This window comes from Strix aluco, chromosome 21 (assembly GCF_031877795.1).
Source record: "Strix aluco isolate bStrAlu1 chromosome 21, bStrAlu1.hap1, whole genome shotgun sequence".
Lineage (NCBI taxonomy): Eukaryota > Metazoa > Chordata > Aves > Strigiformes > Strigidae > Strix > Strix aluco.
In genome coordinates this window covers 5,030,448-5,046,085 of record NC_133951.1, presented here as the reverse complement: position 1 = coordinate 5,046,085, position 15,638 = coordinate 5,030,448, and the positions used below count along the sequence as shown (strand labels likewise).

General features: G+C 64.5%; 1 protein-coding gene and 1 long non-coding RNA gene across 2 annotated transcripts; both read right to left on the bottom strand.

Annotated features, from left to right (window-relative positions):
- Nucleotides 1-904: 904 nt before the first annotated feature.
- LOC141932970 (glutamine-rich protein 2-like) lies at nucleotides 905-5,336 on the bottom strand. Its single transcript, XM_074847222.1, has 10 exons — nucleotides 5,100-5,336; nucleotides 4,799-4,873; nucleotides 4,325-4,489; nucleotides 4,047-4,168; nucleotides 3,080-3,145; nucleotides 2,725-2,826; nucleotides 1,979-2,132; nucleotides 1,707-1,794; nucleotides 1,443-1,550; nucleotides 905-1,104 (listed from the first exon to the last, which is right to left on the bottom strand). The coding sequence occupies exons 3-10, from the start codon at nucleotides 4,430-4,432 to the stop codon at nucleotides 905-907; spliced, it is 948 nt and encodes a 315-aa protein (XP_074703323.1). The 5' UTR covers nucleotides 4,433-4,489; nucleotides 4,799-4,873; nucleotides 5,100-5,336.
- Nucleotides 5,337-14,208: 8,872 nt separating this feature from the next.
- Nucleotides 14,209-15,168, bottom strand: LOC141933187 (uncharacterized). Its single transcript, XR_012626016.1, has 4 exons — nucleotides 15,122-15,168; nucleotides 14,851-14,938; nucleotides 14,587-14,694; nucleotides 14,209-14,248 (listed from the first exon to the last, which is right to left on the bottom strand). It is a non-coding gene; the product is annotated as an uncharacterized LOC141933187 (long non-coding RNA).
- Between the last annotated feature and the right edge of the window lie 470 nt (nucleotides 15,169-15,638).

Genomic DNA, 15,638 nt, shown 5'->3' with positions numbered 1-15,638 from the left:
GATGGTCCTCTGCTGGCTCTATTCTAGTGGTGACCAGTTTGCTCTGAGTGCTCCCAGTTATCCCACTGGAGGTGGCACTGAGGGAATCCCAGATCCTGCTGGATCCACCTGGGCACCCCCAACGCGGGTATTTAGCACCTATTTTTCCCCTGAAAAACCAAACCCACCAGGGGAAACATCCCCGGCAGGGGGGGCTCCCTGGGGGCTAAGGTGCCTGGAGACTGCAGCGGGGTGGGCAGGGTTGGGGTCTGCCATTGTGGGGGGGAGGTTTGGGTGCTCCCCCCCCTCGCCCGAATCTGGGGAGAAGATCTACCAGGGGAGCAGTTTTTCCACAGGGCAGCCCCCAAGCACACACCATGGCAGGTCTGTGCCTTCCTCTTTCCATCAATGGCAGCGTTGGAAGAGGGACAAGGGGGTGACAATCCATGAGCAGATAAGGAAACCTGCTCAGTGATGCTCATCCCGCGGGATAAGCGATAGCCAACCAGCGGGCTTGGGGGGGGGATTCCCTTTCGGCGTTAAAGCCATGTCCTGCTGCCACCCTTCCCACCGCGGTCCCCATCTCCCACCGCGGTCCCCATCTCCCACCACCTTCAGCAGCAACGGAGCGTCATCATCCTCCTGCTTTAGTGTGGGCTCCCCCAGACCCTTTTGGGGGCCACAAGCTCCCTGTCAGGGGCCAAAAAGGGGTTCATGGAGGCCAGGGGGTGTCAGGGAGAGCGTGGCAGCACGGGGCCGGCACAGACCCTGGGAGGGGGGTTGGACAGGGGCTGGTTTCAGCTCCTCTGGCCACACGTGGCCGCAGGACAAGGGATGCTGCGACCCCTCCTTATGCATGATGGGAAGATCCCAGCCCAGGGCCACCCCGCTCAGGCCACACAGGTGCTTGGCTGCCCATCGCCCTTTATTGCTGCTGGCCAGAGACGCTTCCTCGCCTGCTCGGTGGCCGGGGTGGTGGGGCTTCGGTCGGGGACCCCCGGTCCTGCCTGGCTTCCGGGGTGCTGGATCCGTCCCACGAGGGCTGGAGGGGCACGAGGAGCCCCCGTGCCTGGGAGAGGCGGCCGTGGGAGGAGGCTGGCCTGTGCTCTGGCGAGGTGGGGATGCCTGGGGGCGAGGGGCAGGGGTTAGCCCCCCTGCAGCCCCTGGGGCAGGCACCGCCCGTGGGCACCTGCCTGGCCAGAGACACCCAGCAACGGGGTCCTGGCCCCCACCCTGAAGCAGACAGGCTGTTGTCCCGCAGTGGCCAGGACCACCCCGCCACGTCCCTCCACCTTGCTCTGGCTCCAACATGGGGATCGATTGCCCCATCTTCCCGTCCTCCCCCTCCATCCTGCTTCCACCCCACTCCACCCCAAACCCCCATCCCACCCTGCTTGCCCCCACCCACCAGGACACAGCAGGGTGCCCTCTCCCCCCACCCCGGTGCCCTGGCAGGGCCGTACCTGGCTGGCTGAGCGACGACGCAGTGCTCTGGGGCCGGGAGAGCAGGCGGCTGGTGTCCTTGGCATCCCACTGCCTCGGGGACAGCTTGGGCTTGGCCCTGGGGAAGTCTGGCAGGAGGGAGCAGAGGGAGCTGGGCTGGGGGGAGCCAGGGAGAACACACGGGGGGGAAAGGGGGAAAACCTGGCACCCCGCGGGCACCCTGCCCACTCCACTGCCCAGTTCACCCCCGCCACATCCCCTCCCCAAGCGTGGCCCAGCCGTACCCTCCTTGCCCACGAGCACAGGCAGCTGCCTGACCCGCCGGCCCCTGTAGATGTGGCCATCCTGGCCCGACAGCTCCGTCTCGTCGTGCTGGGAAGGAGAGAGGGGGTTGGCTGAAACACGGGGCCCAAATCAGCATGCCCAGGCAAACCCCCCCACCCAGCTCCCCCTGGGGAAACTGAGGCACGGATCCCCCCACCCCCACCCTGGATGCTCAGCATCACCCTCCCAGCCTCGCTTGCCCCCGCTGTATCCCTACCTTCGTCATCCTTACCTTGATGGGGAGCAGGGCGCGGGGCTGGAGCGGCCGCGGGGTGCTGGGCGGGTGGGGCTGGGGGTGCGGGCAGCGCTGCAGCGGGTGGGTGAGGGTGTGCCGGCCCCCGCATTGCCGCGGCACGTGGGGGTACCTGCACTCGCCCACCCGCTCCCTGTGGGACGGAGCACAGGGATGCTCAGCACCCAGCACCGTGGCACTCCGTGCTTCACCCTACTATGCCAGGGAGGGGGCTGCGGGTGCTCCCCGCTGGGGTATGTCCCTCCCGGGTGCCCTCCGACTGCTGAAGGAGACCCACGCCTGTCCAGCTGTGCTGGATCTGCTCTTTCCCCATGGCCCTGGTGAGCTGGTCATGGCCATGGCAGGTCCCTGCACCCTACGCGAGGGACACCGGGAGGCAGGAGCTGGGCTGTCCCAGCTGCAGTGTTTAATTTCGGTGACTTGTTTCACAGGAGGCAGCTGACTCCCCAGTGAAGCCTGAGGTCAGGCTGAGACCAGACACAGCTCATCACATGTGGCTTCAGCACCACTGAGACACAGACCTGGGCTAGACAGGGCAGCGCAGGGAGGGCTGTAAAACGCCACAGACCGGGGACAAGCACAGCTGACCCCTCTGCAGCACATCTCTGCTCCCCTGCCCTGCCCAGGCCCCCCCTGCATCCCTTCAGCCCCACCCTGGGAAGGGCTCTCCCTCTCCAGGGCAGGGCCAACCTGCACCCCAGGGGCCGGGTCCCCGTGTCCCCTACTTGTGGCTGTGCTGCCGTGTTTGCTCCAGCTCCACGACAGTATGGGAGCGCCCGGCAAGGTGGGGGGGGAGCGGTGGCATGTACGGGATGGCCGCGATGTGCCTGGGGAGGGCAGGAGCCGTGGGTGGGTGACAGGGGACACACGACCCACCCCAGCTCGGGGCAGTGCCCCAAAACCCACAGGCTTGTACCCCATTGGCATCCCACTGCCCCCAGGGAGGGGCTCAGGAGGGCTGCACCCCCCCAGGCAGACACCCTAACCCCCGTGCCGGGCACAGCGGGGCACTGCCAGCACCCATCTCCCCTCCGAATCACCCACGCACCCCCCGATGCACCGGTGCCGGACGGTACTCACGGGCCAGGCGCCAGCATGCTGAGGGGCCGGTCGCAGGACAGGCAGTGGAAATGGGCCAGCAGCTGCCTGGCGGGGGGGGGAAAGGGCTGGGTGAGTTCCTGGGGGGGGATACAGCCCTGCCTGCACACAGGCAGGCAGCTGGCAGGCAGCAGCAAGGTGCTGGGCACTGCATTGTAATGAGTTATGGTATTTGCGGGGGGAACCGCAGGCTTTTGAGCCTGGCTTACCCCCCACCCCACCCCACCCAGGTCACAACCCACCGGCTGACTACAAAATCAAGGGGCTACGATGGGGGAGAGCAGTTGGTTGTGGGCTCCCGCTTGGGAAAAAGCTCCACCTCGTATTAGGCACCGGAGAATCCACTGAGGGGAGCACCCAAAAACCACCATTATGGGAACTACGCCCACAGGCACACACAGCACCCCAGTCCCATGGGAACTGGGGGTACCAGCAAGGACAGAACGGGGCTGTTCCTGTAGCTCTTGCTGGGGTACAAACGCCGGGCCTGGGGGGTGCAGGATTCCCACATTTTTCAGGATGAGTTTTGTCACAGCTGCCCCGAGGACAGGGACACGCTCGCCTCGGCCCTGCGGGCACCTCCGAAACCTGGCAGCTGCCTGTGGCTGCCCAGGGCAGGCAGGGATGGGAGGCGAAGGGCGCAGGCACCCGTAGCTGCCATCCCAACCAGCCCTCACACCGGTTTCATCACTTCGTCAGCGCTAATTACCCCCCTGCCCCTCGCCAGGAGGGCAGGTCACAACCCAGCTCTGCGGCGCCGTGTGTCACACCCCTGCCCAGGGGGACGAGTCGCCGTTCCCCACCCTTGCTCCAGAAAACCTTTGCACCCACATCCCAGTTTTGGTTCGGGAGGGCTCCATCCTGCAGGTCCCCCTCCTCGTGCCTCCTTTAACATGGGGAACCTGCTACCGGTGGGAGGAGAAGCCATCGCCACCCCCATCGCACTCACTTCTTCATCCCAGCTGCATCGTCAGCCTCCGTCAGCGGCTCCTTCTCCTTGAGCTGCTCCAGGATGCTCCTCCAGTGCTCCTCCAGCTGCTGCCGGAAAGGCCCCAGCTCCAGGCGGTCCAGCTACGGACAGACACACACCCTCAGCCAGCTGCCCCGGGCTGGGACATCATGTTCCCCATGAAAAGCCAGGAGGGGGGATCCTCAGAGGGATGCTGCCGTAGGCTGCCAAGCCCCGAAGGTGCCAGTTTTGCGCAGCGGGGACGTGCCACCCCTCACCTTGGAGTCCATCTCTTCACTGAGCTGCCGCTGGACCTGGTGCCAGCCCTGCTCCTGCCCCGCCACCCGGCTCAGCGTCTCCTGCATCCTCTCATTCAGCCGCTCCATGCTCGCGTCAAACTGGGTGCGACTCACTTTGCCGGCCAGGGCGGTTTTGTCTGCTTTCTAGCAGCGGGGAAAGGCAGGAGAGCAGTGAGGAAAGGATGGAGGGATGACGGGCAGGGCCAGCTCGTGGCAGGAGGACAGGGAGAAGTGGCTACGTGGCCCCACTCGCCCCATCACCCCCGTGGGGCTGGTCACACCAGCTGAAGGGACCCAGGGGAAGACAGAGGCACCTGGGGAAGGAGCCACAGCCAGTCTGGAAATCCTCCCTCCCCCAGGCCAGTTCTGACACTGAGCCCCCAAGGCACAAGGGGTGTTTGTCACCCTGCCCAGCACCCCCTTGGGTGGTGCCAGGACCCCCCAAGGCCATACCACATCAATTCCCAGCACCAGGTCTTCCTTGTTCGCCTTCTCCTTCTCCAGCCTCTCCAGGGACCGGAACAGAGCCTTCCAACACAGAAAAGCATCCCATGACACCGCGGCAGGGTTGGAGCTGCCTCCTGGCCAGCTGAGCAACCCCCGCTCCCCCCACCTCACCCAAACCTCCAGGAAAGGTACACTGAACCTCCACAGGGCTGCAAGGTTTGGGGGGGTGCAGACAAATCCCTTGTGGTCCCCAGCCTGGGGTCTGCCTGGAGGATGCTCTGACCCCGAGGGGGTTTCAGCCACCTACCTCGATATCTTTCTCCTTCTGGTGACGGTCATTCAGGAGGTTCCCGGTGACAGAGTTGAGCTTCTCGTAGTCCCCTTGCACCTGCGTGACGGTGGCCTGGATGCGCTTCAGCAGCTTCAGCAGCTCCTCGTCCTGCTTCAGGGAGGAAGATGACAAGGTGGTGCCGTGCAAGGGGGGGCTGGCTGCCCCCGTGGGGACAGACCCGGGTTACTTGCCCGGTGGCCATGGGCTCTCAGTGCCAACAGGACATTTGCATCAAGGCTTTAAATTCCTTCCGTGCTGCTCGCTTGTACGAACCAACCTGGGAGGCGGTGAGGGGCTCCTCCACGTTACCGCGAAGCACAACCAGCTGGGGGGATGCTGGCAACCTCCCAAGCCCCCCATGCCAGCATCTCCTTACCTGGCTCCTCCCTGGCAGCCGCCTTACCACCTTGACCACTGCCTGCTGCGACATGAAATTGTCCACCACCTCCTGGAGCTTCTCGTAGCGCTGCAGGAGCTGCCCCACCTGCTTGCGGATGTCCCCGCTGCAGGTGGGGCACGCTGCCTGCGCCTCTGCCTGCTCCTGCCCTGTGCTCGCCACCATCGCCCTCGGCTCGCCCAGCTGCAGGAAGGGGAGAAGGAGTCGGCTCTGAGATGAGGTGGATGCAGTCAACAAATCCGGGTGCTGTGGAGGCTCGATGGCCCCAGCCAGCCAGGGGATGTGGCTGGAAACCCCTCCAGGACCACCCCACCGAGCTGTGGCGGTGGGAGCGCTGGCCCTGGACCTCACCTGCTCCTGCAGCTCGTCAGCCGTCTTGGCCACCAACCGCTCCAGCGTGGCCTTGGTCGTCTCCTGCTGCTCTTCCAGCTCCTTCAGCTTACCCCTCATCTCCTGCAGCGTGGACCTGCTCAGTGAGACAGGGGCACAGGCAGGCTTAGCCTCCACAGGGCCGCTCAGGGGGTGTCCCTTGTCCCCCCGGGCTCCTCCTGCAGGGTAGGAAACCCTGTCCCGTCCTTTTACCCCAGCTGCAGGGTGATCTGCTCGCTGACATCCCCTTTCCAGTTGGCTCCAGCTACCTCCAGCTTTCCGACGGCATCTTCCAGCTGCCTGATCTGGGAAAGGCAGTGGTGGATGAGTCAGGGCACAGCCCCCTCTGTTGTCCCAGCCCAGGGGCCCTTCAGCTGCCTCCTCCCTGCCCAACTCCCCCCTGGCATCCCCGCAGCCCCCCCAGGGACTGCTGCCAGCTCACCTTCCCATTCTCGCCCTGCAGGTCACTGGTCAGGCCCTGCAGCGAGGACACCCGGCCCTGGAGGTCGGCCAGGACGCTGGTGATGCTCTCCTTGTCTAGATGTGGTCCGAGGGGACATGCTGTCAGTGAGGGGGTCTCGCCTTTGAGGCCAGGCTCTGAGCACAATGAGCCCCCAGCCCAGGGTGTCCCCATGCCAAACACCCCCCTGCCAGCCCCCCCAGGGGCTCCTACCTCCCTCCGAGAAGAGCAGGCGCAGCTTCTCAAGCTCGGCGTGGTCTGCCTTGCTGGCTTCCAGCTGGGCCACCTGCTCCTTCAGGCTGGCACAGGGGTGGCTGAGCTGCCCGATCTGGCAGAGAGCCTCCACCGTTTCGGTGCTGGCGATCCCTGGCTGCACCCCTGGGGTGGTGGTTTGGGTGCTGGGGGTACTTGGCTGCACCCCTGGGGTAGCGCTCTGGGTGTCAGAGGCCCCTGGCTGTGCCCCTGGGGTGGAGGTCTGGGTGTCGGGGGCCCCTGACTCTGTCCCCAGCGTAGTGGTCTTGATGCCAGGGGATCCTGGCTGTGTCTCCAGGGTGGTGGCACGGGCATCACAATTCTTTGCCTCATCTGAGGAAGCACCTGCCCCCTTCTCAGGGGCCACTGGTGCTCTCTGCGTCCCCGGGGAGCCAGGCTGCCCCTGTGGAGTCCCCTTGCTGGTCCCTTTGCTGGTCCTGGGTGCAGGCTGTGTCCCTGGTCCCTTCAGTCCCAGCGCTGAGCTTGCCCCATGCGGGGCGTCCATGTCTGCAGTGGGGGGCTCGGCGGGGGCAGCCTGGCCCTCACTGCCATCCTGCGAAGAGGAGGCAAAGGGGAGCAGGTTTATGGGCGGAAGTGCAGCGGCAAGGGCCACCCGCCCTGTCCTCAAACCCCCCAGCTCACGGAGCCAAACTCAAGTACCCCAAAGGCAGAGACTGCCCAACCCACAGGGACCCCCGGGCGCCCCAGCCGCACGGCCCCTCCCCAGTCCCTTTAGTCCTTTGGCCACCTCTGTGCCTGCAGAGTCATTTCAGCAGCCGATCCTGGAGATCAGCAAACCCCCTGCTGATGCCACCTGACACAACAGCAAGGCATTCTTCTCTCCAGCAATGGGATTCTGTACTCCAGAGCTGCTGGACCAGACCCGCTTCCCAGCCTAATGGGCTGCGCCTTCATTTCAGGAGCAGCAGCCCCAGGTAGGATTTGGAAACCATCTCATGGTGCAGAATGCTGGGGTTTGCCCCAAAATGTCCCTCCGCTGTCCCCGGCTCCCACCTACCAGCCCCAGAGAGACCAGGAGGGCAGGGAGCCGTGGTCCTGCCCAACGTTGAGCAAGGACAGGGGGCTGTGCGGTCACCCCAAGGGTTTCGGGCGCTCCCTTGCCCCACAGAGGGGCTGTTGGGGGCTGTCGGTGGCACAGACGATGAAGACGATGAGGAGGTCTCTGTTGGGGCAGCCGAGGAGCTGCCCTGGCTCTGCTGGTGCCACGTCCTGCCTCCCGGCGGGATGCACAGGGAAGAGAAGTGCTGAGCAAACCTCCGCCGAGGCCCCGGGGGCTGCGGTCCTGCTGAGTCCCACTCCCATAGCTGGGATGCCCCAGCACTCACCACGGACAGACCTCGGCTTTCTCCTCCTCCTACTCCTCCTCCTTCTCCTCCTCCTGCTTTGCTGCCCACCAGGCAATCCTCCAGCACCTCCCAGCGCACCATGTTGCTCGCCTCCTCCGGGGCTGGGTAGAGGCTCAGCCTTTCCTTCAGCTTTTTCTGGGGAAAAAAGGGATTAGGGGGTCAACCCTGGCCACGGAGCCGGGTGAGATGGCACCCACAGGAGCACTGACCCCCTCCAGCATCGCTGCCCAGCCCTGCTGGGACCGTGCCCTGACACCGAGGGACTGGGTGCACCGGTGCCCCGGGCACGCAGCCGCCTCCGTCCCGGAGCAGGATCCGGGCGTGCGCGCGGCCGTACCATGTCACTGTCCGACGCCGTCTGGTCACGGAGGGCCGGCAGCTGGCCGGCAGCGTCCTGGAGATTCCCCTGGAGCGGGACAAGGAGAGGGATGGCAGCCCAGACACAGGAGCAGGATTGAAAAGGAGCATCCGAAAATTAACTTGGGCACAGGACAGAGGGATGCCAGGCAGGGTTGTGGCTGTGTTGCACGGGTAGATCTTTATCTCCTCTCCTTCTTAGCACCCATGTTTCTTTCTTTACAGCTGTTTAGTTAAAAAATGTCTTAGCGTCACCTTGGTTGGTGCATGCAGTTACCTCTTCAGCCTTGGGACACCCTTCCTGCTCTTCCCTCCTGGCACCCTTCACGCCGGGTGACACCCAGGGCCGTGGGGCAGGGGTGGCAGGGTGACACAGAGGCAGGGAGGGGGGTGAGGGCCCAGCTGCCTCCTGGGGACACCGGCAGCAGCTCACCATGCCAGGCGTCTCCCGGATCATCCGAATGTCCTCCTCCATGCGGGACTGCGCCGCCTTCATCCCGCCAATCTCCTCGAGGAGATCCTGGGAGAGCGCCACGGCCTGAGAGAGGGGAGTGGCGGGGGTGAGTCCCGGGGGCACTGCGGGCAGCACTTACCATTCATCACACCTTCAGCAGCCAAGAAGGGGCAGCAGCTCCCCAGAGACTCCCCCCAACCCTGCCCCGGGGGGGGCCCACTGCACAGCCCAAGTAAGCGGGGACAGATCCAGCCCTGCCCCCCCACACCGGGCTCTGTGCAAGACTACTGAAGCCGATCCAGAGGGCAAAGAGCTGCTGCCACCCTCTCAACCACAGCCTGGCCCGCGAGGGCAGCGGCAACCGCGGCTAACGAAGCGGGGAGTGATCAAGCAGGGGCCTGCCCCGAGGAGGGTGAGCTCAGCCACCCGGGGAAACCCTCCCTGCTGCCTTCTCCCTACATGTCCCAGCCCCAGCAGGATCCGGCCCTGCAGCACCCAAGGTGACCGTTTCCTTGAACCTGAGCTTTTTTCCTCCCACTGGGGATGCTCGCAGCCCCAAACGGCCCAGCGTTGTGCAGGATGAGGCCCCTCTCCGGTCCGCACCAGTGCTGGGTCTAGCCCTCGGGCAAGCCAAGGGGATTTGGGCTGGGAGATGAGGCCCATGAGGTGCTGATGGAGCCTCTCAGCTGCCTGAGGAGCGGGTGCCGTACCTGGCTGTGGCTCAGGAGTGGGGAAGGGAGGGATGGAGAGTGGTGGGGCTGGATCTCCACAGGTGCTGAGCCTCTGGCTGCTGGAGCCGAGGGCACCGGGTGCTGTACTGGACCCACGACTTGCTGATGGCAACTTGGGGAGAACCCAGAGCAACTGGAGCAGCATTTCAGCCCCAGCTCTTTCTCGCCAAAACTCCATCCCTTTCCCACAGTGAAGCCCCACATACCACCTCGAGCTCAGGCTTAAACCAGACCTAAGGGCACCACAATGGTGGTGCAGACCCCAGAGGAGGGGGTGTCTCACGGGGGGGGCACCCAGGGAACGGGGAAGAGCCTCTACCTTGGAGATGCTGCTCTCATTCTCTTCAATCTTTATCTTCATCTGCTCCACGTCAGCAGCCACGGAGGCGTCCTGGGGAGTGCTCACGGTCCCCTGCAGCGGGTCCTTCGCAGGGGTGAGCGACTCTGTGCCTGGGCCTCCGCCCTGTCCCCCTTCTTCTCTGGGGGGTGCCTCGGGGGGCTGGTCCCGCCCCAGGAGGGGGGTCGGGCTGTGCCCTCGCCCCAGGGCAGGCAGGTCCTGCAGGCCCAGGTGCCTGAGCATGGCCTGCAGCAGGCTGTGCAGCGCCGGGAAGTTGACAGCCCCAACCTGGGGCGTCCCGATGGCGACGTCCAGCAGCTGGGACAGGCTGAGTGCGGCCATGGCTGCTGCCCTGCCCGAAAACACAGAGCCTGAGCGGGGGGGACACGACAGCACCCCTTTTGCCTGGAGGGGACCTGGGCGGCTGGGAGGGATGGGCAGCCGCCCTCCTCCTCCTCACCACAGAAAGTGGTCGAAGCGGCGGGGGGGCGGGTGACACGGTGACCCCCCGAGGGCAGGGCTGTCTGGGGGAGAGGGAGGGGTGTCTCCTTCCCCGGCCACCCCCAGCCTCATACCCAGCTCTGCCTGCCCCTGCCCTTGCCCCTCGCCTCACTTTCTCACCAGCCCCCCGGGCGCCCCGGGCCCCCCAGTCCCCCCAGTCCCCCCAGTCCCCCCAGTCCCCCTCTCCCGAGCCCGCACCCCCAACCTTACTCGTCCGTCCCCGCCGCCGCTCTGCTCTCCCCTAGGCCCGCCCCTCGCCCTGAGCCCGCCCCTTCCCTTTCCTCATTGGCCACCACCCGCCGCTGCTCGCTGCCCATTGGCCGAGCCCGCTGCCCACGTGCCCGTGTTTACAGGGCGGGATAACGCAGCGCCTCCCGTTGCCAGGCGACGCGGCGGCCCCGGCGGCGGGCAGGGCCCGGGCTCCCCGCTGCCTTTTCCACTGTGACGACACAAAATACAACTGGTGACGTCGAATATTTTGACGCAGCTCCCTGCAGCCCGTGGCTGCGCCGTGCACAGAGACCATCCTGCCCGTCCGGCACCCTGCTCCCCCCTGAAACTCTCCCAGACAAGCCCAGTCCCGGCAAGGAAGCACCTCCATTGAGTTATTGGCTGAGGTGTCAAAAGCATGACAGATTTTACCCTCTCCCTCAGACGTGGCAATGGTGGAAGGCTGCTGCTGACTGCATCAACACACAGATTTCTCGCACCTTGCACCGAAGCAAAGGAGCCGTGAGAGCGGGGGAAAAAGAAACGCAGCTAAACACAGGCATCCAGACAGCCCCAGGAAGTATTCAAACACTGGGAAAAATCTTCGAGCCCGAGTGATCCATCAAAGTGCTGCTTGTAGTATCTGCAGCTTGGGGGGGGGGGGCGGGGGGAATAAAGAAAAAAGAGAAAAAAAAACAGAGCAACCACAATTTTTATAAAACAAGACTATCAAAGAACACCGAGGAGTGGGGGGGAAGCAAGTTCATCAGCCAAACAGTCTGTCCTGCACTTTTACGTCGCTGCGAGTACCACATGGTGAAGGCGAGATGATCACTGGCAGGAAGAAACAGCATTCCCAGGTGCAGAAGCCTGCTGCTTTAATTAAGCTGTTATAAATTGGGGAAAATCACTTTCAGAAGCCAAATCAAGTGACTTATAAAGTTTATTAATTCAGCAAGCGCTTGAGCAAGTAAAGCAGCGCTGGGCGGCCGGGGAGTCGCTGCTCCGCCAACGGCGCGCGCCCCTCCTCTTTGGCAGTCTCTTGTTAGAAGCTTCAGGTTCTGGGCTGACGGGGCCTTTTCGGTTTCAGCTGCGGCTGCGCCTTTTGTTGCTAGGGGGGTCGTCGTCTTCCTCTGCGTTATCTTCTGCTGACCCTCTCGGGTTTGGCCCTTACATGGCATAGCTCATCTCTGTGCCTACTTCACAGGATATCGCTAATTGCGGACTTGGCTTAAATCCCATCAGACAGACGTGCCCACACTCAGGCCTTCACCCTTTGTGAACTACCTGACCACCAAATGCCATTTGCCTCTGATCGCAGTCGTAAATCCCATCAGACAGACATGCCCACACCCAGGCTCCCACCCTTTATCTGATTGACAAATACCACATGTCTCTTGTCACCTCACCCTTTATCTGATCAACAAATACTCTATGTCTCTGATCACAGCCCCTGCCTTTTCTCTTTGCTGGAGCACATCCCTGCAAGGGCACCGAGAACGGGCGTGAGCCCCCCCCCAAGCCGCAGCATTACCAGTGGGGACAGGCCCCCCCCAGGAGGGCTGCGCCGAGTCCCACGTGCTGCCCTGCGCTCTGCCTGCGGAAGCCGCCGCTGCCATCCCCGAAGGGGGGAGCAGAGGGAAGGGGAGACCCCGGAGCCATGGGGGGGCCATGTGAGCACAGCGAGGACCCCCATTGTCCTGGGGTGCAGCCCAAACCCCATCCTGCACCCTCACAAAATACTGCGGTTTGCAACCCACCCCCCGGCAGCTTGTGTCCCCCTCCCCACGCGCCATCACCCACCCATGTGATGAGCCCCCCAGGGCCTCAGCCCTGCGATACTCAGGGCTGCCAGGCTTTTAGGCAAACCCTGCTCTGAGGTGGGGGGGGGGTGATGCCTTATGTCCCCCACTGCAGGAGGGCCATGGGTGGGGGCTCGCTGGCCACCAACTCCTTTCCCCCCAGGCCCAGGACACTGCTCAGCCCCAGGCCCTGACCTCACAAGCCACTTGCTGTGCCACCCCCCTTCTAACGACTCCAAACAACGCACCAGCCCCTGGCTTTGTGCTTAAATATCCAAACTCAATTAAAATTGAAGAAGAACACGGCTCCCCCCTTGCCACACTGCTCACACACCAAGCAACTGGGGTAAAAAAAAGCCCAAAATGGGAACGCAGCAGCTCCAGAGATGGCAGCAAGGGCTGGGGGGGCTCAAAGCACAACAGCAAATCATCCCCCAGGGAACAGGGAGACCCCCAGAAGGAAAAAGGAAAAAAAGGGAAAAAATGCCCCAGCTGGGGCTACTCACCTGCTCCAGCAGCACAGGCAGCACCCAAAAAGGGACATGGGGCTGGGTGCTCATGGGGGGGGGGGGGGGGGGTTGGTGTTTATAGGGTGCAGCTGGGTCCCAGCAGCAGCAAATGGGACAGTGGGTGGGAGAGGGGGTGAGCTGGGGACACACACACACGCACACGCACCAAAGGGCTCAGCCCCAGGTGGGCCAAATCCTGCAAATGCAATTAGTCCCAGGGGGTGGGGGGGTGTTTTTAAGCCCATCAATGCCTGACCCCCCCTCCCGGGGTACAAGATGGTCCTCTGCTGGCTCTATTCTAGTGGTGACCAGTTTGCTCTGAGTGCTCCCAGTTATCCCACTGGAGGTGGCACTGAGGGAATCCCAGATCCTGCTGGATCCACCTGGGCACCCCCAACGCGGGTATTTAGCACCTATTTTTCCCCTGAAAAACCAAACCCACCAGGGGAAACATCCCCGGCAGGGGGGGCTCCCTGGGGCTAAGGTGCCTGGAGACTGCAGCGGGGTGGGCAGGGTTGGGGTCTGCCATTGTGGGGGGGAGGTTTGGGTGCTCCCCCCCCTCGCCCGAATCTGGGAGAAGATCTACCAGGGGAGCAGTTTTTCCACAGGGCAGCCCCCAAGCACACACCATGGCAGGTCTGTGCCTTCCTCTTTCCATCAATGGCAGCGTTGGAAGAGGGACAAGGGGGTGACAATCCATGAGCAGATAAGAAACCTGCTCAGTGATGCTCATCCCGCGGGATAAGCGATAGCCAACCAGCGGGCTTGGGGGGGGGGATTCCCTTTCGGCGTTAAAGCCATGTCCTGCTGCCACCCCTTCCCACCGCGGTCCCCATCTCCCACCGCGGTCCCCATCTCCCACCACCTTCAGCAGCAACGGAGCGTCATCATCCTCCTGCTTTAGTGTGGGCTCCCCCAGACCCTTTTGGGGGCCACAAGCTCCCTGTCAGGGGCCAAAAAGGGGTTCATGGAGGCCAGGGGGTGTCAGGGAGAGCGTGGCAGCACGGGGCCGGCACAGACCCTGGGAGGGGGGTTGGACAGGGGCTGGTTTCAGCTCCTCTGGCCACACGTGGCCGCAGGACAAGGGATGCTGCGACCCCTCCTTATGCATGATGGGAAGATCCCAGCCCAGGGCCACCCCGCTCAGGCCACACAGGTGCTTGGCTGCCCATCGCCCTTTATTGCTGCTGGCCAGAGACGCTTCCTCGCCTGCTCGGTGGCCGGGGTGGTGGGGCTTCGGTCGGGGACCCCCGGTCCTGCCTGGCTTCCGGGGTGCTGGATCCGTCCCACGAGGGCTGGAGGGGCACGAGGAGCCCCCGTGCCTGGGAGAGGCGGCCCGTGGGAGGAGGCTGGCCTGTGCTCTGGCGAGGTGGGGATGCCTGGGGGCGAGGGGCAGGGGTTAGCCCCCCTGCAGCCCCTGGGGCAGGCACCGCCCGTGGGCACCTGCCTGGCCAGAGACACCCAGCAACGGGGTCCTGGCCCCCACCCTGAAGCAGACAGGCTGTTGTCCCGCAGTGGCCAGGACCACCCCGCCACGTCCCTCCACCTTGCTCTGGCTCCAACATGGGGATCGATTGCCCCATCTTCCCGTCCTCCCCCTCCATCCTGCTTCCACCCCACTCCACCCCAAACCCCCATCCCACCCTGCTTGCCCCCACCCACCAGGACACAGCAGGGTGCCCTCTCCCCCCACCCCGGTGCCCTGGCAGGGCCGTACCTGGCTGGCTGAGCGACGACGCAGTGCTCTGGGGCCGGGAGAGCAGGCGGCTGGTGTCCTTGGCATCCCACTGCCTCGGGGACAGCTTGGGCTTGGCCCTGGGGAAGTCTGGCAGGAGGGAGCAGAGGGAGCTGGGCTGGGGGGAGCCAGGGAGAACACACGGGGGGGAAAGGGGGAAAACCTGGCACCCCCGCGGGCACCCTGCCCACTCCACTGCCCAGTTCACCCCCGCCACATCCCTCCCCAAGCGTGGCCCAGCCGTACCCTCCTTGCCCACGAGCACAGGCAGCTGCCTGACCCGCCGGCCCCTGTAGATGTGGCCATCCTGGCCCGACAGCTCCGTCTCGTCGTGCTGGGAAGGAGAGAGGGGGTTGGCTGAAACACGGGGCCCAAATCAGCATGCCCAGGCAAACCCCCCCACCCAGCTCCCCCTGGGGAAACTGAGGCACGGATCCCCCACCCCCACCCTGGATGCTCAGCATCACCCTCCCAGCCTCGCTTGCCCCCGCTGTATCCCTACCTTCGTCATCCTTACCTTGATGGGGAGCAGGGCGCGGGGCTGGAGCGGCCGCGGGGTGCTGGCGGGTGGGGCTGGGGGTGCGGGCAGCGCTGCAGCGGGTGGGTGACGGTGTGCCGGCCCCCGCATTGCCGCGGCACGTGGGGGTACCTGCACTCGCCCACCCGCTCCCTGTGGGACGGAGCACAGGGATGCTCAGCACCCAGCACCGTGGCACTCCGTGCTTCACCCTACTATGCCAGGGAGGGGGCTGCGGGTGCTCCCCGCTGGGGTATGTCCCTCCCGGGTGCCCTCCGACTGCTGAAGGAGACCCACGCCTGTCCAGCTGTGCTGGATCTGCTCTTTCCCCATGGCCTGGTGAGCTGGTCATGGCCATGGCAGGTCCCTGCACCCTACGCGAGGGACACCGGGAGGCAGGAGCTGGGCTGTCCCAGCTGCAGTGTTTAATTTCGGTGACTTGTTTCACAGAGGCAGCTGACTCCCCAGTGAAGCCTGAGGTCAGGCTGAGACCAGACACAGCTCATCACATGTGGCT